The sequence below is a fragment of the Lepidochelys kempii genome, chromosome 5 (assembly GCF_965140265.1).
Source record: "Lepidochelys kempii isolate rLepKem1 chromosome 5, rLepKem1.hap2, whole genome shotgun sequence".
NCBI classification, from domain to species: domain Eukaryota; kingdom Metazoa; phylum Chordata; order Testudines; family Cheloniidae; genus Lepidochelys; species Lepidochelys kempii.
Window position 1 is genome coordinate 35995742 of NC_133260.1, and position 26328 is coordinate 36022069.

General features: G+C 42.3%; 1 protein-coding gene across 7 annotated transcripts in view; it reads right to left on the reverse strand.

Annotated features, from left to right (window-relative positions):
* The window catches only part of ANKRD55 (ankyrin repeat domain 55), a 69486-nt gene that overhangs the window by 15698 nt on the left and 27460 nt on the right, over window positions 1-26328 (reverse strand). For 3 of the 7 annotated variants that reach the window (XM_073346184.1, XM_073346182.1, XM_073346187.1), the window contains 6 exons: window positions 25537-25646; window positions 20787-20847; window positions 16508-16636; window positions 5573-5757; window positions 3740-3907; window positions 1398-2062 (listed from right to left, as the gene is read on the reverse strand). In XM_073346184.1, coding sequence (XP_073202285.1) covers window positions 1398-2062; window positions 3740-3907; window positions 5573-5757; window positions 16508-16636; window positions 20787-20847; window positions 25537-25646 — 1318 coding nt within the window. Of the gene's footprint in view, window positions 1-1315; window positions 2063-3739; window positions 3908-5572; window positions 5758-16507; window positions 16637-20786; window positions 20848-25536; window positions 25647-26328 lie in introns of all 7 variants that reach the window. The other 4 variants (XM_073346186.1, XM_073346185.1, XM_073346183.1 and 1 more) reach the window with 3 other exon arrangements.

Consider the following 26328-nt stretch of genomic DNA (forward strand, 5'->3'; position numbering starts at 1 on the left):
AGAAAAGCCAACAATCTAGATTTAAATTACTTAAGTGATAGGGCTTTCATCACTTCCCCAGGGAAAGTACTCCACAGACTTGGGGAATGTTTCCAAATATTCAGTCTCCGTTTTCCTTTATTCAGTTTTATCCCATTTCTCTGAGTGAAAACCTCTTGCATGACCCTAAATGATTCCTCAGCCTCCTTGGTTTTAGTTTACGCTTGGGTTGCAAAAAAGTCCGACAGGATTTGTTTCTTAAGGGTTGTGTGAAGTGAACCCTGATGAATTCAATCTAGAGATGATTGCATCACATCAATCACTGCTAGTTCATCTGGAGTCTTGGGTGCATGTAGTGAGAAGGATGGCAAAGGGGAAGGTAGGGAAAAAAACATCCCTAGGCAGAGATCTGGGGTCCCAGACTGTGTGAATTTAATCAGCCAAGGTCTGTCAAACTTTTAAGAACCTGGCTCTACTTAACCCTCTACAAATAATTTCCAGCCCTTATTTGCATAACATCAGTTATTCTGAAATTATCTTGTCTACAGAGTCTCTATTACAAATGTAATGAAAGTTCAGCTACTGTGCAGTAAGTAGCTTAGTGGATTGTTCAGTCTTCACTGCCATGCAGGAGGCAGCCATGGCTCAATAGTGATGCATCTGACCAGTTAAGGGTTTGTATCAGAAAGGAGTCCTTTCCAATCCTCCTTGAACTGAAGGATAGTGGGCTCTGACATAGTCCCTCAACAGCAGTGGTGGTAGATACAAATACTTAAATTACATCTATTTTTGGAATTGGTGTACAAATAGCGGGTTTTTTTGTTTAATTTTCAATTTGCATCTAGATATTATGGTGCTTGGTGCACTCTAAGATCCCACTTTGGGAAGGTACGTAAGCATGTGCTGAACTTGATGCATGCGAGAAGTACAATTGGGAATGAAGTTAAAATTGCTTGTATGCTTAAGTTATTTCCTGAATCAGGGCCTGATAGACAGATTCATGAAGAGACAGACGTGAATCAAAACATGGGATCCCAAACTGCCAAACGTCAGCTCCAAATTCACTTCAGAACCTTGTAGCTCAGGCTCTTCTTTAGTTTCATTATCATTATAGAACAGCTTACAAAATACTAGGTAAAAGCATTTACTTTCTCAGTAAATTTACCAACTTTAATTCAGCACTGAAGACAACATAAACTTGAAAACAGCACATATAACTGAAGTGCTGAAAAGACAATATATTAACTAAAAATCTCTTAAGATGCTGTTTTGGAAGTCCTACTGCATACAGGAAGAATAAACTAAAAAAATTAGAAATATCAGCAGTCAGACTTACCTATATTTCCAACATGCCCCTATCCAACCTGCCATGTCTGTAGAGATTAGATGATACGGGGGATATTGAACAAAGAAATTACCTGATGGAGAACTAGGCAGATAGGGAAGGTGGGGAGGGCACAAAAGCACATGGCTGGATCTTTCAGAGAGTAAACCATCTATCAGTTTATCTGAAGAAGTTGCAGTACAGACTTTATATGAGAGTATTTGGTTAGCATCTGTGTTCCAAGGATTGTCTGATAAAATCTGGCAGCTACTTCTGTGATTTAACAAGTCATGTTCACTTCTACTTTTCTGAGACCTGTGTGCAAAATGGTAGGCATTAGTAGCCAAGCAGACACTTGAAGTTGCACTGTAGGAAGTTGTTCGAAAAGATTTGTCTATAGTAATGGGGGGGAGACTTTGTGTTCTTATTGGAGGAAGTCCATTACACTCTGGCTGCTTCTTTTCTGATATGAGGTACTTTTGGGTGTCTGTGCTTCTTCTTTTAAAGTCAACAGTGGTCATACATTCCTCGGAGTTGTCTTTACAGTTTGTGTCCATAATGCAATCAAATGTAGTGATAATGTCATCAACTTCCGAGGTCTCTTCCCTTTGATATCTGTCTCTGCCTCTGTCTTTCTGGTTTGTTTTCTGATCATCTTTCTTCTTTTTGCAGAAGATTTGGTTAAGCATACTGAATCTTCCTTCCTTCTTTAGGATTTTATTGTTCTGTGAAGGAGGGTGATGAACTGGCTCAGATCTACTAGAAAATAATAAATAAATAAATAAGAGAACGGAAAGTGGAAATCCTTCAGAGTTTTTGTACAAATGTCCTGAATCTTAAAAGAAATCTTGCCTGTCTTAGCACACAAAATGAAGACTGTCATATCCAGAAGAAGCTGCAGGAGTAATTTAAGTAGGTTGAATGGTATTGCCAAAACTGGAATGTAAAGGACATTTATGATCAAAAAAGAAACTAAAACGGTGCCTTCTGACTCAACTGATCTGCTTTTTGTGTGTATTAAGAATACATTAGATGGTGATGCATTAGCCAAAAATAACAGAGCTTAACTCAAATGCCAGGCTGAATTTACAGGGCAGGTAGTTAAAAAAACAACCTTTTTTTAATTTGGAAACTGAGTACATTTGGTCTGGAATCTTTGAGACATTAATAGATTTGGAACCTCGGGTGCCAATTTTGTGGGCAGTTTTCAGAGTATAAATGCACTTTATGCCAGTACACTGGGACTCCTTTTAACAAGAAAAAATGCATTGGGATCTTGAAAGACAAAGCAGCCTTTGTTTTATGTCAAATTTGAAAGCTGGTATTTCCAACTGCACAGCAATTGCTAGCACCACGTGAGGGGCAATGTTTCAGCAAAACAAAGCCACCGTTAAATCAATACCATTTTTTTTACTGTGCCCCAGGACTTTCCTTGGAGATTGCTCATCCAAGTGCCGAGCAGACCTCACACAGTTTTGGGAGCTCTAAAAAGATCATAGTTTGACGTAGTCTGGCTTCAGCAGGTTTTACAGGAGGCTGTTGCTGCCTAAATAATCAACTTCTAGAGGCTGCTCAGGAAGTAGAGTTTGCAGCAGCCTCAAAGATCATTTGAAGTACGTCTCACCCTTTGTACACAGGAAATAATACTGACTGCTGATTGGAAAGAAAAGGGCAGGATAAAGAAATGTGACAAAAGTCTGAAAAAGAACCCAAAAAGCATGATAGCTTTCAGTCTTTATAAGTGAGTTTTTCTACCAGTGAAGGAGAACCTAAATGAACAAAATTGGAGCCATTGATAAAAGGAAAAATAATTGGTAGACAGACAAATAATAAAGCCTCTTTAATAGAGAGGTTTAGAAAAGTGAAAACATGTAGACAGCAAGGCACAGAAGTAATCATAGACAAAAACATTTTATCAAGGGTGAAAACTATTTTAAAGTTATGGGTATGAAAGCTTACATTATTAGCCATTTATTGAACATGACTATTATATTTAGTGGGGCAAATTCTGCCATAGTTACATGAACCAATGGTGGTTACATGAACACATAGCTAACCTCCATGGCCTTCCACAGAAGGCAGATATTTGAGGGCAAAAATTGTCCCATAAAGTGTATTTTGTGCAGGAGACATTGCTGTATTGATTTACAACTAAATTCATGTTTGATTTGTTCTGAACCCTACAGTTATTATTCTGAACCCTATCTGAGACAGGTCATTCATTAGTTGACTGACTTTACCATTGCTATTTATAGTGAAGAATGTGAACCAATTGTTGTATAGGAACTGCAAATTAATTTCAGTAGTTACGTGGCTCTTACACTCCTCAGTAGCATGCAGAGAGAAGGAAATGTCATTTCTTTCCTACTGATATACTGTTCTAGCAAGTGACCTGCTGGCAAAAGCAAGAGGTTCTTTGATTTCTTGTTCCTTTACCTGTTCTCCTGAGAGAGCAGCTTGATGCATGCTGTGTGCCCACAGTACAAGGCGTATGTCAGAGGAGTGTTTTCATTGATGTCCCGAGAGCTACTATCTATCCCCAGCTGCAGCAGAGTCTGTACACAGTCAGCTTTCCCTGCTGCTGCAGCCCAGTGCAGAGGCGTCCTAGAGAAAATATGGAACAAATTAATGACCCAATGAGAACTATTTCAGTATTACTTAGCCCGCATCTACACAGAGTGCATCCACTAGCGCTCTCAATGATGTGGTGGTAAAAATGCTTGTGGTTGATCTACATTAACACTCCATGATTGCTAGCACTGGTGGATCTGAACTAGGGAAAGAACTGCCTAAAATTCTCAGTGTGGAGTTTGAAGAAAAGCTTTCTAGTCTCCATTGTCTAGTGGCAAATCCTTCCCACCTCTGCACTGGACCCATCTGTGAGGGTGTAGGGGAAAGGATGCTCTCTCTAGCCACAGAGCAGTAGTGGATTTACTTTGCAACTGCTACTTCATCCATCAGACTGCAGTAGCTTCTTTTGCTGCTGTGTTCCTATTACATAGTGGACGATGATCAGCAGAAGACCCATACAGAGGCAGATCCATTTTCTAAATCACGCTGTCCTGATCCTTTTTTGTGTAGGGGAACCTATCTGATTTTCTGCAACCAGGAACCTCTGAAGTCACAGTGAAAGAAGCATTATTTGGGCCTAGGGTCTAGAAACTAATATTTGGGCTCAAAATTGTAACATTACCCAGAAAAAACACAACTTATATTTCTCAAATTGAAACAAGCTGCAAGGTACAGAACATGCCAAATAAGAAAGACTGTGAATGACGATAGGTGAATATAAGAGGAAATGTGTGAACATGGTGCAACCCACTAATTTCAAATGAGCGTAACAGGGAACAGAACTGAAAGGACAGCTAATGAGTGTTTACAAGGCATTGTCCAGTCTCCAACATGGTATCCGTTAAAGGAAAACGTGAGGGAATTTAATAGAATTTTTTTTTCTCATTTACATATTGAAGATGTTTAGGGTAAAATCTGTAGAATCCTGTTGGTTTAATCTCTATTAAGTTTTATAGGACTTTTCCATAAAGAATTAAATGTGTAAATCCTAAAGGAACAATCCTGCTCCCACTGAAGCTAGTGCGACTTTTGACATTGACTTTATGGGGAATAGAATAGGCCCATAATTGAACTAAGTCTGAGAGCTGTTACTGACAGCCCTCGGGTTCTAGTCTTACTGAACTCAATGCCAGAACTCCCATCGACTTTGATGGAAACAGGAGTGGGACCCTAAACAGTAAAGAGGAGGAATCTTCTGCATGTACAATACAATGGTGCAAAATGCTTCCTATGAGAATGGGAGATGAGGTTCTCAGCATCTTGGAAAATTAGGCTCTAACATCTTAGAATAGTAAGGGTGAAAGACTGCATCCACCAAAATCAATGGGAGTTTTGTCATTGACTTCAATGGGGCCAGGGCTTCACCCCAAAGTTGTAGGTTCTTGTTCTGGTATTTTGGAAGAAATGCCTAATTTTAGCGAATCAAACAGTAACAACCCCCTGTATATAATCACCATCTTTTCCTTCCAGGAATAGCATAAAAAACCATTTACATGAGTCAGCAGTTGTATAAATATCATGGCCTGATTTCCAGAGTCGCTAAGCACACACAATTCTCAGAAAATTCAGTTAAATTAAATAGGTCATGCCCTGTAGAACAGGAAACATGATTATTAAAGAGACATTCTTAGGCTCAGGTAATACAATGGGACTTAGAGCTGGGGGTTTCCAGCACTTTCAGTACATTTCCATGGGTACCTGTCATCCACATCAAGGGCCTGTAGATTGCACTCCGGGACTCTAGCCAGCTCACTGATAATGTCACTGTAACCTGCAGCAGCAGCAATGTGCATACACGTCTTCCCATTCTCATCATCATAGTTTATTATCGATGGACCCTGGTGATGGTTCAGAATGATGGAACACAGAATCCTGTTTCCACTCTGGAAAACAAGTAAGGGGAAGAGAAGCATTTAACAATGAAGCACATGTTAGACTGTGCTGTCTATTCTTGGGAGGAATAAATACAATAACAGCATTTTCTGTTTATTTCAGATTTGAGAATTCCTGCCCCTCCCAAAATTGTCTGGTTTGTGAGTTTTCTAGAATGCCTCTGGGCATTGTAGAAATAACAAATAAGGTACCATAATAGAAATATCCAAAGAAAGACAGCATATAAACATCCATTAATACTTTCTCAGAAATGTTTTGATTTTTATGAAACACAGAATTTAGAGGGATACAAACATGTATTTGCATGTGTCCCTTTGAAGAGCATTTACATTTTCCTCTCTGTTTTTAATCAAGACTATACAAAATAGTATAAACCCCTAGATTGGCTTAGGCTCTGTTATTCCCTTCTCTCGGTTCCACACTGGGGGTCTTAACTTGGGACTAAATTCTGCACCCCTTCATCGTGGTGAGTTGTACTTATATAAATAGTTCCAGTGACTTCAATGGGATTACAATTGTAAGTACTGCTCAGCAAGAGTAAGGAACAGAGAGTTGGACCTTTGATGATTACTGTTTTACAACCTTGTTTAACAATTAGTTTGTGTTCCGTGCAATGGTACTTTATCAGTTGGCATTTTTCCAGTTTATTTAGAAGCTTATAATGTGATAATTAACTGATGGCCACATTGAAATACAAATATACAATATCCACTGGCTTCCTGTTATCTGCCAAATCGCTAACTGCATCAAAGATAACAAATCTGAGCAGTGTGTTGATTGGAATCTTTTCTCCCAAATAATGACACAATGGCTCCCTTAAAATATGTCTGAACATTTCATCCAATTGGCCAATGGTTTTCTAATTTTTCCTCCTTAAAAGTATAGTTCTTCATTTGCCTTTTATTTTTTATAGTCATCAGGTACTTTTTATAGTCATCAGGTACTCTATTGAAAATTCCTCATCTCAGTCTTTTAAAACATTAACTTGCCCCTCTCTAGAACTGGCAGTTTCTGTATTTTTTAATGATCACTTTAATTACCCTGGATCCCTTTTGTTGAATGCTGAGCAAAACAAGGTATTTGAGATTACTGTTATTTTGTAGTCCTAACTAATTTTGCTTCTTATTCTGGAATGGTCCTATGCCCACTGCCCCTAATATTTCTCTTTTTCTGAGGTATTTCCTGTAAATCCAGAAGATCCGGTCACATGAGGATTTCACGTGTGGAAGACTCCTTGGGTGGTGTACAACCTATGCACACTTCTTCATCTACACCAGCATAGAGGAAGCATGGCTGAGACATCTCTACTCCTGGTGTTCCCAGGCTGCCACAATACCCTTTGGGATTGGAAGCCAGTAAAAAGTAAAGCAGCCCTGAGGCTGCTGTACTTTATGTTGGGGACAGGATGGGTGCAGCCCAGCATTTGGGAATATAAAGGTGCTTTAACACCATCTCCACATTTCTCCCCTCCCCGATGCTTAACCAAATACTACTTGGACACAGCTCAGAAACTGGGCCTATGAATTCATGGGATCTGATTATGGATTTCACACCAATGTAAATTAAGAATAACTCCACTGAAGTCAATGGAGTTATACAGATGAGAATCAGAATGAAGCCTGTATACTTCCCAAGTGAATCCATGATGTCATTTGTTTGCGCGTATCCTTGATGCTTCATCCTCAAAGCACCCACTGATGCAGTGACTCTTACAGAGCCATACTGTCCTAATGTGGTTTTGTTTTGTGCCACTCTTGGGGAGAGATTGTATTGTGCAAAAAACTCTGCTGTAAGGGCCCTGAAAACACTACAGACAAATATTTGTCACTGGATCAGTTAGCAGACGTATTTCTAAAATAACTATCCAGCCATAATCATATTACAGTGGAACCTCAAAGATATGAACACCAGAGTTACGGACTTACCGGTGAACCAGACACCCTCTGGAACCAGAAGTCAATCAGGCAGCAGCGCAGACACAAAAAAAGCAAATACTGTACTGTCTCGGGGCTTTAGCCTTGAAGTTCAGGACTTCAGCCATGTGGGGTCAGAGCCTAGCTGCAGGGGGGTGGGGCAGTCAGGGCTCTGGGCTTCTAGCACTCCAGGCTAGAGTGCTCCAGGCTTAGACGGGAGTAGGGGGAGCCCCGTAGCTGCGCTCCTGGTTTCAGCCCCGTGCCGGGGTTCAGGGCTTTAGCTACAAGGGGGCACTGGTTTCAGCCCGAGTGCTCCCTCCGTAGCTAAAGCCCTGAGCCCTGGTGTGGGTCCCCACCCGTTGAAGCAGGGAATGGAGCCGTGGAGAGCCCTGGCGCCGGTCCCCACCCATTGAAGCAGGGAGCGGAGCTGTGGAGAGCCCCGAACCCTGGCCCCCCTGAGGGGGCTGAAGCCGGGGTTGGAGCCACGGGGCTGAAGCCCCAACCGCAGCGCTCCCCCCCAGGTCTAAAGCACTGAGCCCCAATGCTCCTGCGGGGCAGAAACCCTGAGCCTCCGTCCCGAGAGTCAGAAGCCCCAACTTTCCCTCCCTGTCCTGAGCCCTGGCTCCTCCCACCCTGCGGATGCAGCACCAGCCCTGCATGTCACTGAAGTCCATAACCTCTTCTTCAGAGTTACAGACCATTTCATTTCTCCATTCCTGAAGTGTCCATAACTCTGAGTTTCTACTGTATAGCCTTTGTGCTTTCCAAAAGCTACCAAATGACCAAGGATTCCTTGAGGAAAAGCTGTCTGGCTGAAGTGTTGGTTTGTCCCTGTGTTTGTTGTAAGTATTGTTCAAATAAAAGTTATATGAAACACTGACATTGTCTATTTGACACCTTATATGTATATGGAAATTTCTGTAAAGAGGGCACAGGGTTTATCAAGTACTACGATTATGACTAAAACGAGTTGCGATCTTTCTCCCTTTTAGCACAGTATTGTGTCAACTGGTTTCTGTGGATGAGTTATGGTGTGGTTTTAACAAATGAGTGTGCTCCTGCGGGTTCTTTATTCTGTACTACAAAGCAGCAGAACTTTCCATTATTTTTGTTGTTGAGGATTCATTTGTTGGTACCCTAGGAGAAGATGAGTCGTGATGCTGCATTTTGATACGATACAGAAAATTAAAACATATGTGGGCATGCAAAAGGTGTGGGGGCATGCCCCTTACTTATGTTCTGGCATTCAGCCAGGGGGCTACACACAGACCATCTGCAAAGAAGATGTCTGTTAATCATCTGTTATTCACCTGTTGTTTCTGTCACATGGCTCCATCCCATTACTATTGAATAGTCTGGCAGTCAGTGGCTCATCTAAGGGTTAGATCACAGCTGGCCCTGCCTGTGTACTCTCTGGATTACTGTTACCATCAGTGATGCTAGGCACATTGCAGGGAACATGGAGGTGTCATGACCCCATTCCTCTTCCACGGTAGCTGGTGGACTGGAAAAACGACATGGCATGTCTTCAGTTGAAGGGCCTGCATTTAGGGGGGAAATCATCTAAGCTCTGGTTAGTTGTTTTGATGACCTGATTACGCTAGTGAGGTTATAGCTGAATATTGAGATCCAGAGCAGTGGACAAGCCCCTTTGTTTATTATAAATCAAAATAAATAAATGTGTATATTCAAAGGCAGAGGCACATTTTTGAAAAGTCCCTGTAAGAACAGATGTAAATAGCTTTTATTTACTTAAATTCTCCTTATTTGCAATTCTTTATTATTCACTGTTTGAACATCAACAGCCCGACTGTTCAGCCCTCACTTCTGTAGAAAAAAAAAACCAAACTATCCCTGTCAGAAGTCCCTTTCACTTCAATGGGAGGACACTATTTGCATGAGGAAAGATCTCGGATGTGAGTACGTTGAAGAATGAGGGAACTGAAGGGTGAGGCTTGATTCAGATTTTTTTAAAAAAATTTAGAACTTAGAAATTTTTTTTAAAGTTTCACAAAGTTAAATAGTCACCCCACACCTTAGGCATTCCTGGGAAAACACATGAAACCAGCAGACAGCAAGTTAAGTTTAAAAATGAAAAAGCTGTCTGAAAACACAAGCAAACTCTACCTAGCAAAGAGAAAAGGAGTACTTGTGGCACCTTAGAGACTAACCAATTTATTTGAGCATAAGCTTGCGTGAGCTACAGCTCACTTCATCGGATGCATACTGAGGAAAGGGTAGAAGATCTTTTTATACACATAAAGCATGAAAAAATACCTCTTCCCACCCCACTCTCCTGCTGGTAATAGCTTATCTAAAGTGATCACTCTCCTTACAATGTGTATGATAATCAAGGTGGGCCATTTCCAGCACAAATCCAGGGTTTAACAAGAACGTCGGGGGCGGGGGGGGGAAACAAGGGGAAATATGCAAGGTAACCTATTTCCCCTTGTTTTTTCCTACCCCCCACCCCCCCGCCCCCGACGTTCTTGTTAAACCCTGGATTTGTGCTGGAAATGGCCCACCTTGATTATCATACACATTGTAAGGAGAGTGATCACTTTAGATAAGCTATTACCAGCAGGAGAGTGGGGTGGAAGGAGGTATTTTTTCATGCTTTATGTGTATAAAAAGATCTTCTACCCTTTCCACAGTATGCATCCGATGAAGTGAGCTGTAGCTCACGCAAGCTTATACTCAAATAAATTGGTTAGTCTCTAAGGTGCCACAAGTACTCCTTTTCTTTTAGCGAATACAGACTAACACGACTGTTACTCTGAAACCTACCTAGCAAAGAGTTACAGGTTACACACCTTATCCACCAACAAACATAGGGCTAGACCATGGCCCTAAAGGAAACACCCACTGAACTAGGAAACTCTTTTCTTTATTATACCTTTGGAGGGAGGGATCACCTCTCCCCAAAGAAACCAGGGGTCTCCAAGATAACCTGAACCATAGGATTCAGGAGGGACTCCAGGCCATCCACATGCAGATCCTGCACTTCTGCATTACCATGGGTGGCTTCACCTCCAGCCTGCGCTGCCAGCTATTCCCCCTGAAGGGGTTTCCCAGCACCTAGAGGGCTCATCAGGCCATATTAACTCTCCGCAAGGGCTGTCTATGGGAGATGGAGGGTGGGGAAAATGATATTTCCTCTGCCTCGTGCTCCCACCTTCTGGAGCCTGCCTACTCCCTCCACCTTCTCTATATGGAAATTCCCCAGGCCAAGCGAGAGCCTTCTATGGAACCTAGTGGGAGAGAAAGGAAAGCTGCTGAAGAGGCAGCCGCGATCCTTCCATAAGCAAAGGGCGCCCTCTACCCACAGCTCCAAAGGGTACAGTCTTGTTCTCAAAAAGAAAAGAATACAGACTAACATGGCTGGTACTCTGAAACCAGTCTTGTTCTCAGAGAGCCTGAACTTCAAGTAACTCTCAGTAAGTCAGAGTAAGAAAAAGCTGTCAAGTCTTCCCCTATAAATCCCAACAAATAATCTATGATTTCATCACACTATGTGTACTAATGAAAGTTTAATTGTTGCCAAGGAGCAAATGTTTCTGGGCACAAGTTTGATAAACTTAGCATCATTCAAACAACATGAACTTGCGCTGCAATAGATCAGGTGTGTGTTGGTTGGTTCCCCCCCCCCTTCTGATTTTTGAGTCTTTAGGGTTCTGTTTTCCAACTTCTCTCTCCAAGCCTAAAGCCTAGAAACGTGTTTTTTTTTTTTTAAATGAAAGCTGAAATTTTCATATAATTACCTGACTCCAGGAGCTGGAGCTTTAAGAAAAAGACCAAATACTGTGACACTTTCTGTAAAAGTCATGAGAATTGGCAATACAGCACAGTGAGGAAACCTTTTAAAGGCGTTTCTAGAACCTTTGCCACTATTGTATTTAAGTGGCAGCATTATCTGGGATTTAGAACATTTTAAAGAAATTACATTTGGTCTCAACTTTAGTAAACATGCTTTCACGATGCAATTAAGTTTCCTTCCGGTTACAAAGATTATTGCTTGTTTGACTGAAAGGGGAAAAACAGCATCCAAGGCCCTGTTTAAATAGGGCAAGTGAAACTACGGGGATGACAGGACCGGGTGTTCACTCACCTACAGACATTCTCCTGTGTTTGTGGTGAAATCACATGCAAAGCTCCTAGTGAAGCCAAAGGGAAGTGTGTGTGTGTGTGTGTGTGTGTGTACATATGCAAGGGAAGTATTTGGCTCTAAGCAGGTCCAGAGTTTGGCACCTGATTGACTGTTCCACAAGGAAGTAGCCATGCTAACACTTAAGAATGCTGGGCCTAGTTCAACACTGCTTATTCAGCAGTATGAACTGGAGTATTTTCATGTGCGAAAGCAGGGGGTGTGTGTGTGTGTGGGGGGGCAGCAGGGATCTCTCAAGCAATTTTGGCTGTCTCGGGGGAGTGCATGCTGGAGCAGGGGCTCTCATCACCCTTTTTTATGGTGCAGTGTGCATTACCCTACTGAATTGGGCCAGCAGCATGGAGGTGGGTGGAGGTGCTATGGCTCTGCCTCACCAGGAGGTCAGAATTCAACTGTCCTGTATTGTTCCCAAGCAGGGCCAGATACAGCCTGCCCCCAACTTCCTTATTTTCCATTTCTAAGTACTTTAATTACATAAGTGAAAATACTTTGGGCCTGATTCACTACTGTGGCATGCCTCCATTAGATCTGTATACACTGACCCAGCAACACTGATGGAGCTGAACCAGTGCAAACCCCTAGCGCACATCTGCAAACTGTGACTTGCTCTAATATCTTATTCTCGTTTCAAAGGAGTTGTGTTTTACTCTGATGCAGCATGTCTACAATAGGGGCTTACACTAGGGCAACTACATCACTGTTGCTCTTCCTGTACAACCAACTTCTGGTTTAGGCAGCGCCTGTCTGGTTCTCTAGTGTCACGTGCCTGGAACTCTGGTGGGGAAATCAGATGCACAAACTTTTTGTTTGCACCTTGCCAAGTACTAAACATGCATTCTTTGAAACTGTAGGCAGAGGAAATATATTTATCTCCCACCCACACATAATAACTGTAATGGGGTGTGATGGTATAAAATGGTGTATGTTTTAGCAACATCTACCCACGCTGCCTCTTTTCTGTGCCTTCTGGCACAGGTTTCTTTACTATGCCTGATGTTTCATCTGCTGCTTTTCTGGGAAAAAAAAGCACAAGGCCCCATTCAGCTGAAAACAGCTCCTACAGCTGCTGGCTCTGGGAGTTCTCTGGGCCTCTGTGCTTCGCAGATGTTTAGCGCAGCTCTTATGGGAAAAATATCCCCTCTTCAGCAGCTCCAGAAGTGGTTACTAGACATCCCTTGCCCCTACCACTTCCACAGCACAGTCCTGGGACTCCACCTCTGGGCTCTTGTGAAAAAGTTTGGGGGTATCCACTGAGCATTTTCAGAGTTCCCCAGATCTCAGACTGTGGCAATGAATCCTTCCCCATCTAACCACATGGGTGTCAGCTTGGCAGGAGCTTTAGACAGGCCAAAGCCTTATCCTGCATGGGCAGCAGGTCTGCTCCTGCCTGGGATCAGCTATGGAGGGAAAGTTATGCTAGTTATTAGTCTCTATTTGCCCTTATATTGACAGGGAGGTAGAGAGCAACAGCTATCAAATACTACTCCCTGGCTAAGCTCAAGTCAGAGAAGGACACTAAGGCCTAACACTACACAGTTAGGGGAATGTAAGGCAGCTTATGTTGACTAAATTATATCAGTGTATACACTACAGCCTTGTCCTGCTGAGGTAGTTGTCCTACGACACCGACAAACATACATGATATACACGAGAAGTGTACATATGTCAGTGTAGGAAGGTAGACACTGTGTCACCCTAACATCAGCTGTCTTGTCAATTTCATGGCTCCATACTGCTGTTGGGAGGCTCCCCAGCTCCCACCAAGAGCTGAGTAGGGAAGCTGAGCTCCAGGTGGGAGGGCTCTTAGCCTGCCACACTGCCCTCTTCAGTCAGGGGAAGTGCTCCTGGTGAGGACACGCATCACTGACAGAAGGGGGGTAGCGTGGACATCAGCCACCGCAGTAATTACTGAGCCGACTTTAAGTCAACCTAACATAGGTCAGTTTTGGGCTGTAGTGTAGACATGTCTGAGAGACTACGCCTGGTCCAGATATTTAAACCTGCCCATCCCTCTCCACTCCACACCCCCAAGAAATAAAGACTGTGAACCAGCCAGGTTCGCTAACAGAAATTTCACAGAACAAATCACAGCAGTGAAACACTTATTCCCTCTGCTGTCAGGCAGACAGAGTAATCCAGCTGTGAGTGGGTGACTTGAGTGAAGCAAGAGCAAGGATTTGTTAACCACAGGAAACTGAGGGTTTATTTGCACCATTCAACCTCCCATGTTTTCCCAAGACTTGCATTGCACATTTGTTGTTCTGAGAGGAAGGTGTGGGGGGATATGGACTGAGTGGGTATGTCTACACTGCACACTAAGGTAGGGCGTCCATACACAAATCTATCTGACTTGGGTCAGCAACTGCTCGGGACATAGGTCTTAGGACCTGCAAATGGGTTGGGTCAAAAACCAAGTCCCACTGAGACTCTGATCCAACACTTGTCATTTTGCACAGTACACACAGGTCAAGCTGCAGAGTGAAGCCAGGTCTCCATAGCACAATATGGATACATTAGCATGGCTGAGAGACCTGGGTTCAGCAATTGTAAACCCATGTTTAGAATACAGTGTGGAAACACCAAGTCCACAAACCTGGGACCCACAGACCCGGGCTTGATGTGCAGTGTAAACATAAGGCTTCCACTTGGCCTTTTTGACTAGCTTGGCCTTCACCGAGCTTGAATGCTGGACCCTCCAGAGCTTGCACGGTACAGAATTTCAGAAATTTTCAGCTGGATGGAACCTACACTGGAGCAAATGTACAAGAAGTATTTAATAACTATTAGAACAGATCCCTTTGAAATACCAAGGCAAAAAAAAAAAATCTATAAGACAATATAGTTTTGAAATGATCAGAAAAATATGAAGTCAGAGAGGAAGTGTAGTTGAAAGTAATGCTATGTATGGAGGCTACACATTAATTCTATTCCAGACCGGGGGGGTGGGGGGGGGGGAAAGAAGGGAGATATTGTAAGCATGATAGAGTTAAGACCAAAAATGTTAGAATGGGGATGTTTAATCAGTGTATCTTCTCCTTGCAATTCATGTTTTCTGTTTATATGATACAGAGATGTTTTGAATACTTACTATAAAAGTGTCACTATAAATCAATAAAAAAGTGTACAGTAAAAACTTTTCATCAGGCATGTTGGGGAATGGGGGGTACCAGTTAGTCAAAAATTCTGGTTAACTCAGTTATACTTACTAATGAAGGGAGTTTGGGTGTGGGAGGGGACTTGGGGAAGGGGTACGGGAGGGGTTTCAGGGTGCCGGATCCAGGCAGCGTTCACCTGAGGTGGCTTCTTGCCAAGAGCGACACGTCCCTGCTGCTCCTAGGTGGAGGCCTGGTCAGGCGGCTCTGTGCGCTGCCTCCGCCCGCAGGTGCTGCCCCCACAGCTCGTGTTGGCCATGGTTCTCGGGCAATGGGAGCTGCGGAGCCAGCCCTTGGGGAAGGGGCAGCGCACAGATACCCCGTGGCTGTTCCTCCACCTAGGAGCAGCAGGGACATGTTTCTGGGGAGCCATGTGGAGCCAGGTAGGGAGCCTGCCAGCCCCACACCAACTGGACTTTTAATGGCCCGATCAGTGGTGCTGACTGGAGCCACCAGGGTCCCTTTTTGACCAGGTCTTCCATTCAAAAACTGGACACCTTGCAACCCTATAAAGATTGATATTGGGAGATATCAGAAATGCCGATTTCTAGAGATTTCCAGTTGGTAAAGTGCTGGATAACAGAGCTTTTACTGTACTTTGATAATTGCACTGTAACCTACACACAGAACTCATATTTAGCATTAAAAAGTTATCTGAAGCAAAGTTCATGCAGGACACTTAACTTAAACAGTATTATAGATAATACCTTACCAATTGCTTAACATGATGCATCCTAAGGAAACCATTCACTTTTCTATAGGTTACTACTATTATTATAGTGCCTAGTCACATCTGATATTTGCCTGCTGTATTTTTCCACCTTTAATGAGTCCCTCAGTAATTTCTTAGCTGTTGTACATTTGGGGGAGCATTTGTGATGGGTAGTAGAAACCCTATGAGGCCCCAAAAGTGGCTCCCCGATTGCCCCATATAGCAATGATTTCTTTATAACTTGATAGGAAGAGCATTTAACATTACACTGTACTTAATGAAGTTAGGATTTCCACAGGATGAGAGCTTCAAGCCTTTAGAACACTGTCCTGTAACAATATTTGCCATTTTACACTACATGTATATTATTTTATTCTCAGTGGTCTGAAGTCACAGGTTTACAGCCCAGTCCTGACAGGTGTGGAGCACTCTGGCCCTGATCCATCAAAAACACGCATGTCCTTAACGCTCAGCACGTGACTATTTCCAGGGACATAAATGCTTTGCTGGATCTGGGCAAGAGAGCATCTTGCAGCATCAAGCCCATATTTAATATTCGTTAATAATGGTGTTGTGCCACAGGAAACATGGGCTAGATCCTCAGCCAGTGTAAATTGGCACAGCTCCCCTGGCTTTGAGCAATGCAGGCCAGTTTACACAGCTGGGGTTTCCTGCCCTAGGCCTTTCCAACTGAAATTCTTCTTCAGTTCTGATGCCCCATGCCTTAGAATTTCAGACAACAAACAATCATTGTAATGCACATGGTGTATTGTTAAAATATTGATAGTTAGCCCTCACCTGTACTGCCCAGTGAAGAGCAGTTTTAAAGTCTTTGTCCACCAGAGTTGGATCTGCTCCTTTCTGCAGCAGGGTTTGCACATGCTGGGGCCGATTGTGGAAAGCAGCCCAGTGAAGGGCGGTCATTCCCTAAAAATCACAATCCAAGACAGTAAAGAATTATCATTCACAGAAAGATTTAAAATGTCAAAGAATTTAATTTTCCTTTTCACTAGAAATGAGTTTAGGGTGACCAGATGTCCTGATTTTATAGGGACAGTGCTGATTTTTGGGTCTCTTATATAGGCTCCTATTACCCCCCACCGATTTTTCACATTTGCTGTCTGGTCACCCTAGATGAGTTGGGCAATTTGGAGATCGGAAATCCACCTGCTCAAGATTGAAGAATTTGAAGTAGTTTCTGGCTTAATGGGGTTGTATAAAAAAAAAGTAGCAGCCAATAAGAAAGGTTGACTACTATAGAAGACATACAAATATTAGATACATGCTTCTTTTATTAAAGTAATACATCAGTCAGAAGCATAATAGGTTCCTCGCATGTTAAAGTTGCATACAGTTCCCAATAGAAAGCCCTCTTTTAGGCTTGTGTTTTATCACAACACAACAGCCTTATCTCTAACTCATAATAATTACTATGGGTTAGCTTCTCAGCTGGTGTAAAGCAGTCTAGCCCCACTGACTTCAGTCTGGGTCGGCTGAGAAAGTGGGCCAGTTATTTTAACAGTAATCTCAAAATACAAACATCACAGGCACCAGTTTGAAAAAAACAAAAAAACAACCAAACAATGAACGGAGAACTTGATTCTCTGCTCTATCGAAGCAGTGCAAACTGGTCTTAGCAGACCAAGAATCCACGTTGTATGTGCACATCAACCAACATCAAAAGCAAGTCCACATATACATTTTAAATCTATGTTACACACTTTTCCTATCAAGGTACCTAAGCAACATCAGTCTTAAGAAATATAATATAAGCACCATTCTTGTTCGGTGGCTTGTTATACACCCACTTTGCACAGGCATCAAGGACTACACAATGTGTGGAAATCAGTTCTGTGGTTTCTCTTAGTTTCCAAGAGGGTAAAAACCCAAATCATGTAGAATGGAAGAAAAATTAAAACTTCAAATAAAACTCCAAATGATGGTTGCCAATCAAGTCCAAATTCCTTAACATTAGTTTCTCTCTGCTCATCGGGTCTGGGCAGGGGTTGGGAATTCCAAATACTTGAGAGATCAGTTAAACCAGGTTTTGGTTATTTTGGTTTTGCAAAACTTCTTCACTGGGGCTTTGTTTTTTTGTAAAACTAAAAAACCAGGGTTAAATCCAGCCCCATTTAAGTTAATGGAAGTACCCCATCAACTTCAGTGGTGCCAGGAGTTCACCACAGGGACCTGACACTGCTGATGGACACTGAAGATCCTGGGACTCGTGACCTGAGGCACTACAGCAGTGTTTTCTGCCCTGAGAAGTGAGAGCGAAGCTAGTTCAGGGGAACAATGAGTCAGTGTAGCCAGGGCAAACTACAGGACGCCAGATCAGCCTCCTCTCATCCATCTGCTGATAAAAGTGGTAGGTGTCCCCATGAAAAGTTACCCACCTCCCACTTTGGCCCCAATGAGCAGGCCCGCAGGCAGCAGCTCACCCACCCAAACTTCTGGGTTGCCATCTGTGCCCCCCCCCCAAAGGTGGCATGTAATGTATTAGAAAACTAATAACGCCCTAATCATTAATATTTGCATGTGATGTACATACAATAAACCCACAAAGAAATGTACAGATATGTGCTGAAAATATGTTCTGAAAATGTATGTGTCGACCAGTGCCAGTTCCAGACAAAGGAATATGCTTGAATGAGTCTCCCGTGTAAATTAAGCAAGGTGTGACCAAAGACAAAGAAAAGCACATTGCCACGCAAGTTAAACAAAGCCATCAGGAGAGACAGTGGGGACAGATAATCACTTTATAACCTTGACAGGGGTTGGAAACCATACCCTCAGGAAGCCTTCCTGAGGAATTGTGTGCCTCTAATTTTTGTTCAGCTGCCCTCCTTCTGGAGGGATTTTCAATACACATCTCTTGGCAGCCTCCACTGAAAGTCCTTAGAGATAGCCCCAGTCATAGAAACAGTGCGGCAGCCAGCTGTATTTCTTACTATTTAAAGTGTTTGGGTTTTGTGGGGTGGTTTTATAAAGTTACAGGAAAAAAAACAAAAACTTGTTTTCCTTTAAATTGGGCAATAGCTAGGAGAAGAGCTGTTAGTGCAAACAAGCTCTGAGCACATTTCCAAGCAAACATGAATAACCAGGGGTCTAGCACTGAACCGTCAGACAAATATGCTCCTGATGCCAAGTGGTGTTTAATACACTTTTGACCCTTGAGATTTTAAGTTGAATGTGGTAACATACAGAAAAAGCATTGAGGATTCCAAGTGTCCTGCATGGTTCACATTAAGTTTTAATTCTGTGCAACTCACCGAGACTATAACCCCACATTTTCAATATAGGGCCAAATCCTAGATCCTGTTCAGGCTGTTGTAAGTCCTATATAGCCAAGTAAAAAGGCTCTGCAAACCACAGTGTAGATGGGCACGAAGTACAAGGCAGGAAGGAAATTTGCAAGTTAGTGCCCTTCAGCAATATCCTCAAGCTGCTGCCAGGCTGGAGAGACATATTTGAAACAATGCACCAGATTCTCTGTTGTGTGCTGGCTCCTTTGTGCTGAATGGATGGAGCTAGTAAGCAGCCAGATGTGGCAAACAGAGTTCCTCCGGTGTGGGATGTGGAGCCAGCATATCTAATCCGTCTCCTGGCACAGGGGTATATTTAGTTGGTGTACAATTAAGGACCATAGCAATCTGGCATAAAATGGTTGCTGGACCTATAACACGGCTTCAGGCAGACCTTCCAAGGAGAACTATCTGCCTGATGGTGAGATGCTCAGTGAAGCAGAGAATCTGTCTAACTTGAAAATAAGCAAAGAAATCCCTATCTTGGCAGGTGATGTAGGAAGGATGTTCAGGGAAGCATAACTGGTGGCATGGGGAGGGAGTGGGTTTGTCGACCCAGATTCCATTTGCATCTGCCAGCTCCATTTGAGAGCAGTCAGCCAGAAGATCCACAGTGAGGCAATGCAGCTAGGGTGACCAGATGTCCCGATTTTATAGGGACAGTCCCGATTTTTGGGTCTCTCTTATATAGGCTCCTATTACCCCCCACCCCATCTCAATTTCACGCTTGTGGTCTGGTCACCTTAGATGCAGCATGTATATAAACTGGGAAAAATGAAACCAACTTCTGTAGAGTTCTCTGAGGCCATTAGCTGAGAGGTGCAAGATCAGTGCAAAATACTATAATTAGGGCTGTCAAGCGATTAAAAAACTTAATTGCGATTAATTGCAGTTTTAATTGCACTGTTAAATAATAGACTACCCACATTAAATTTAAATATTTTAAAATATTTTTGGATGTTTTCCATATTTTCAAATATATTGATTTCAATTACAACACAGAATACAAAGTGTTCAATGCTCACTTTGTAATAAAAATAAATATTTGCACTGTAAAAAAGATATAGTATTTTTCAATTCACCTCATACAAGTACGGTAGTGCAATCTCTATCATGAAAGTTGAACTTACAAATGTAAAAATAATAATTTTACATGACTCCCTTCAGCTGAGTGAGCCCTTGTTTGCAAGGGAGGGTGGATTTTACCTTGACTTGGCATGCAGCGGGGCCGGGGGAGGAGGGAGGGGAAAGGCTGATGCAGGGAGTGTGGGATTGCCAGGCTGCTATCCTCTATGACAGCGTTTGTCAAACTTTTTGTGCTGGCAATCCCATTTGGACATATATATTTTTTACCCTCCTCACTAGAAAAAATTGTGGCCCCCTACCGTCAACCCCCCCCTCGGGGCACAGGGCTTTCCCATCTCAGGGTGCGGGGCTCTGGGTTTCAGTCCCTCTTGGAAGCAGGGCTCCAGCTCAGCTTGGGGCTTTGGCCCCCTCCACTGCTCCGAAGCTGTGGGCTGGAGCTTCAACCCTCCCCCGACCCTGGCTGTCCCCACCAAGCTGTGGGCTGGGGCTTCAGCCCCACTCCTGCTGCGGATGTTTCCCTCCCCACCCAGAGGGATCTGATTAACACTTTAATTTTGTTTTCAGTTAATTGTAGGTGTTAAATTATAATTAGGGTTGTCAATTGCAATTACTATAATAAAAAAAGTAATTCTGTGGACCCTTTTTAGGCAACAGGGAAGAATATGACCTGATACATGTTTACTTACCTCATTGTCCCGATGATTAATGTCACTTAGATGCGATTGCTGCAGCAGCACCGCTAGAAGCCTGTGGAAGCAAAGATATATTTAATATGCTACATTGACGGCTAAAACTGGATGAGAGGTTTTTAGAGAAACAGAACCCACGATCGAAAGCAAAATTAACAGCAGTGATGGATGTGAACCAGAATCCCAGATCTGGTATGTGTTCATGTTTGAAAGCCAAACCCAGATCCACTTCTGAAGTTTATGGCTTACTCTATTTGTAACTAAAACCAGAACACAAACTCAACACTTGGATCAGAGGTCACCTGTATGTAAATGCAAAAGTAGACACAATCAGGAATAATTCCAGTGTTAGTTTCCAAAATAATAAATGGGCATTAATATATCAGAATGTGCAGTGAATACCTGAGCAATTTTTTTATAGCCTAGAAATCAACAGAACTATTCATTGTGATCCTTTTAAAGTGTTAAACAGAAATGCAAATTACCTTCCTATTATACTTTTGTATTCTTGGATTAAGAAGCCCCTGTATGCATGCACACACAGAGACAGGGTTAGATTACGGCTCACAGTCTCTCTGTTGGGAGTAAGGCAATTATGCCATAAACTGGAATTTATGGAGAAATACATCTGTTTACTCTTGTAGAGAAGTAGAGTATAAACACTGCCATGTTGTGGTGGGAACAGTTAGAACTATTACACATGAGATGTTGGTTTTTCATGGTATTGAGCCCTGAAATTGACAAGACAGCTGACGTAAGTAATGCAGTGTCCACACAGACGCTGCATCACCTTAGCTACACTGACATAAGCCCTATGCCTATCATGGAGGTGGAGTTATGTCAGTGTATTAGGGCACTTACAACAGCTGTGTCCCACCATTGTCTGTTCACGGACATAGTCAGGTCAAAGTAAGCTGCCTTACGTTGACTTAGCTGTGTAATCGAGACCAGGCCTTAGGTGAAACAATGGTTTTATAACCTGAAAGATTTTGCCCCAGGATTTTCATAATCACCCTTCAAACTACTGCAGTTAACTCTGAAAATGGTTTGGTCACTGGATTTGGAGCAGGCAAATTATGTTTTATAGAAGTGCGCTGAGCATTGGTTAAAGTGTGGAGATGGTAGGGATATCCAGACCATCTTGTCACATCCGCATATCAGGATCAGCCAACATAGACCCTTATGCCTGTTTAGAGTCCATGTGACATTGGCAGATGTAAGGGTCTGAGATAGCAGAACCCCACTATCAGATTGGGACCATGATACTCACCCAAGGCATGGTGGGTTATGTGGAAGTACTTGCTCCCCCTTCAAACAAAATACAAGAGAAAGGCTCTTCTCTCCTTTGAGATCTTTTGCTCTGTTTCTTAGCTGGACAATCCTGAATTCAGGTAAAGCTCAGGTGGATGTATTATTAAACTTTAACAGTATCAGATTGCAAAAATATAGCAAACTGTGACCCAGCATCATCCCATTCCTGTCTCTTTTCTAGCCACAAACCATCTAGAGACCTTCTTCTAGTCAAACACCTTGTACAATTTATTCACAGTCTTCTCCTCACCACCCTTATAAATGTTTTCAGGTCTATATTTACAATAGCATACACCCCTCCATTCACTCAATCCCAGACTCAGCCCCCTAAAAGGCCCATCAGTCTCTTCCTTCCCCTTGTGCACTTCCTTCCTGTGCCTTTTCTACCTCTTGGGTAATGGGCTAATTAGCCTTTGGGGCTCTTCTCAGCCCATCCCAGTCTATCAATTACTAGGCACAGCTTTTCCTCTCAGGTTTACACCATGGCAATGTAATTGGTGATCCAGTGATCACAGAGCTGGTACAGATACAGTTGCCCAGAGCTCTGCCACACAAACCTATAATGAAATGCAGCCCTGCCATTTATTTAGCTGTTTGTGCATGAAGCCTGAAAAAAATCATTCTGCAGTCATGGATTGTGAGCTATTAGACAGTACAACTGTTTAAAGAAGCTGCATTCGAAACTGCTTAGTGATCATTTGCAGAAGTTACAATTCGCCAAGAAGGCAAAAAAATGATTTGCTCTGAAGTGACATACCAACGTGGCAGAACCAGGGTGTAACACACCCAGATTCTTTTCTAACCAGATACTCTCTTAAAAGTATTAAATCAATTAAAAAATATTATTTGGCCAATGGCACACCAGGGCCTGGACTCAGACTGGTATGATCACTAAAAAGCAAACGGGTGTTACAGCCCTCTTCTGAGGCATGCAGCCAATTGCATAGTCAGGCCATGTTATAATGGACTTAAAAGTCAGGTCATTTTGAGATTGCTGCAGGCCTGAATCTTACCTGTTCTGGGTCTTAAAGGGCGTAGATTTTTTTTGCTGGGAAGTAGAGGAAACATTTTTGTGGTAAACTGATATAATTAATAAAACCCCAGACTGACAGCTCAGAAGTTTGGTATATTAAAATAAGTCCAGGTGGAAATGGATTAGTGGGTAGAAGGAAGGAGAGATGATCAAAAGGTGCTTGGTAAATTCATCTATCACATGGCTCTGTAATTTGTTACATAGTTCCACAAATTAACATGGGATGTAATCAATTAAATTAGTGTGTGTGTGTACATATACATATACATACAACCCCCCACAACGCTGAAAGTCTGCAACCACACAGATGAGCTCTGCCAATTTTAACTAAACATGTAGCATGTGGAGAGTCTGCAGGGTCCATTTATCCCATTTCTCACTGAAGGCTCAGCCACTCTATGAAACATGTATTGAAGTTTAAAAACTTGCCAGCCCTTGTGCCTGAAGTGTTTAAATGGACTGATTACAGCCTGTCGATTTCAGCGTGGTCTGTGTGCTGCTAGCTATTCCTCCAGCGCATTGATTTATAGCAATGGGCTGCCAGTTCTTAAACTCAGGTGAGGAAGCACTTCACAATTAGCCACCGCATTTCGTCTTCCTTTCAAATCTAAATAGTTGGCAGAGAGCAAAAATTAGTCCAATGGAAAAATCTCACTAATGGGTATGGCACTCCAGCTGCGCCTTCTGGTAACAGGGCAATCATATCCAGAACTAATTTTGTTGACTTGGGCTAATAAGACAGATGAAAAAGAGCTGAGCAGCTGGCACACTGCTGTGTGGAGCAAAGGTCTGCTTGTTTCCATGGTGACTGTGGAAAAAACTTCAGGGAACTCTGTGTGCTGCTGTTGTTAAAGTAAATTACTGTTTCCTTTCTAATATCAGCATGTTCAGTGTGGCACAAACATAGCCTTTTCTCTTCAGAGGCTTTGTGTAATGATAATGCACTCTTGCTCTGAAACCCTCCAACTGTACCATCAGAGTGATGCATGAAAAACAATGATGAAGGTGCCAAATTAATACATAAGGAGACATTATAGACTGTCACAATACTCACCTGTAACTTGAACATCAAGTTACAGCTTTGCTGCATCAGATGTGTCAAACTGCCACTCTAAGTTCTATACGTTTCTTGCAACTTACATTTTCAACCAGCCTTTTTCAGCTACTCGTAAATGATTTACTCAGGAGAGATTTTGCATGAATTTAATCAACTTATATAAATCAGGACTTGAAAAGCTTTAAGAAGCATTCCTATTCACAAAGGAAACTATGATACAAATAGCACATTGGCTTGTGACTTGTTTTGGTGAACTGCTCTTCAGACTTTTTGATACATCTTTAATAACAGCTGTCAAAAATCAACTGTACTACATCTTACCTGATCCTTTAGAGCTACTTTCCATAGGATGGACCAAATCTTAACAGAGTTTGTCTTTTGAACAACTTTCCTCCCATTCCTAAACCCATAAGTTGCCTCCCCTCCCAATAATAAACGATTATATTCAAAACAATAATATAAATCATCATATTATATAACAGAGACATGTTCTATGACTGTGGCTCCAAGGCACTATAATAATACTAATGAATTATAATAATAATAATACAAATATTTACTATTTAATGCCACTAACATTATCCACGTAATATTATGGTAGCTGTAGCAATTACTTGCACGAGAAAGTAATGTTAGGAAAGTATTTAATACATTTTTAGCTCTCTTTTAATGCAGCTGTAAACAAGGAGGAGCCAGAACCATGTGACCAGACACTTCTCCATTAACCACGAGCAAGAGTCACATTTTGGGAACCTCTGCTTTAGCATATAGCCTATAACATTTAATTTATATAATAAGCAGTGGCAATAGAGTGCAGGGCAACTGGTTTTGTGGCTCCTACTGGGAGACCTGCATTTGTAAATAATGCTGAAGCCTGAGTTAAAGAAGAACACCCTGAACACTGGCACCAAGTTAGCTAGGGAAAATACAACATTGAACTATCATGGAAACAAACGTCCTGTGGTATTTCTAGTATAGAGGACAGCTTGATCACGTTGGTGGTGATTGTTCACTGTGAGAAATCTGGAGTTTCAGTCTCCATTCTGAATTCCATTGCTTTTGTGAGGTTTAAATCAGATTCTTCAACCTGCCTGAACACGTTCCTGTAAAACAAGTGCAGCAGAAAGAGCCATAGACTTAGGTCTAAAGTCCCAATAGCTTCTTCATTTAAATATATGATAATCACCAGATGAAACAGCAAATCACACGGATAATTGCCACAGCTAGCTTGCCTGCCCTGCGCTGCCTCCAATCAGTCAATCTCCATGTTCTTTTGGTGACTATGTACCGGACTGAGAAGATGTTTTACTCAAATAAGCAAACGCCCTTTTAACATGTGGGCTTACCTCACATCAGGCTCTGCGGTAGCAGCGTGCAGTGGCAGTCTCCCATTTTTATCAGGTATGTTCTGCTTGGCACCATTTCGGAGCAGACTGACACAGCCTTCAAGCCACCCCTAAGAAAGAAAGTACAGAAGGTCAAAAAGGGACGGAGAAGATTTGGGGCCAGATCCTCAGCTGGTGTAATTCTGCTTACACCAGCTGAGGATCTGTTCGTTGGTTTCAGAAAAACATCTAGTTAGAGCTTCAAAGATGGTTCACGTTTGGTTCAAATCCTGGACTGGTTCATCCATCCACTTCTGTAATTAAACTTTTTAGTTCCACTGCATTTTGGCCTTTCTTTGGCTGTGGTGGGGCTGGAGGGCTGTTTTAAGATTTGCAGTAGACATGGCACTGAAAATTGCTGTTGTACTAGAAAGTCTTAAGTATGTTCCTGCATATGGATTTTAATTAAATGAGAGTCAGCCAAGAGCCTGAGCATTTGATCTGATTTTCTTTATAAGAGGTTACTACAGGTAGTAAATTGATATGAAAAATCTGAGAATTGGAGTTATTTTAGGTTTTGCTTTCAGCTGTTCGTTCTTGTTTTAGCAAGTGGCTTTTTACAGAGTTCAAATAGAAGTGTTATACTGAAAATGGCACCTTCATTTATGGGGATTGGTCACTGATGGGAGTAAAATGCTGCACTGTCACCTTCAAAAACAAACCAAAGCAGATGAGCACTCTGGTTCTCACTGAGCAAAGTATTTTGGCATGTGCTTTAGTCCCAAGGAAGTCAAACGTGTGCTTAAGTGCTTT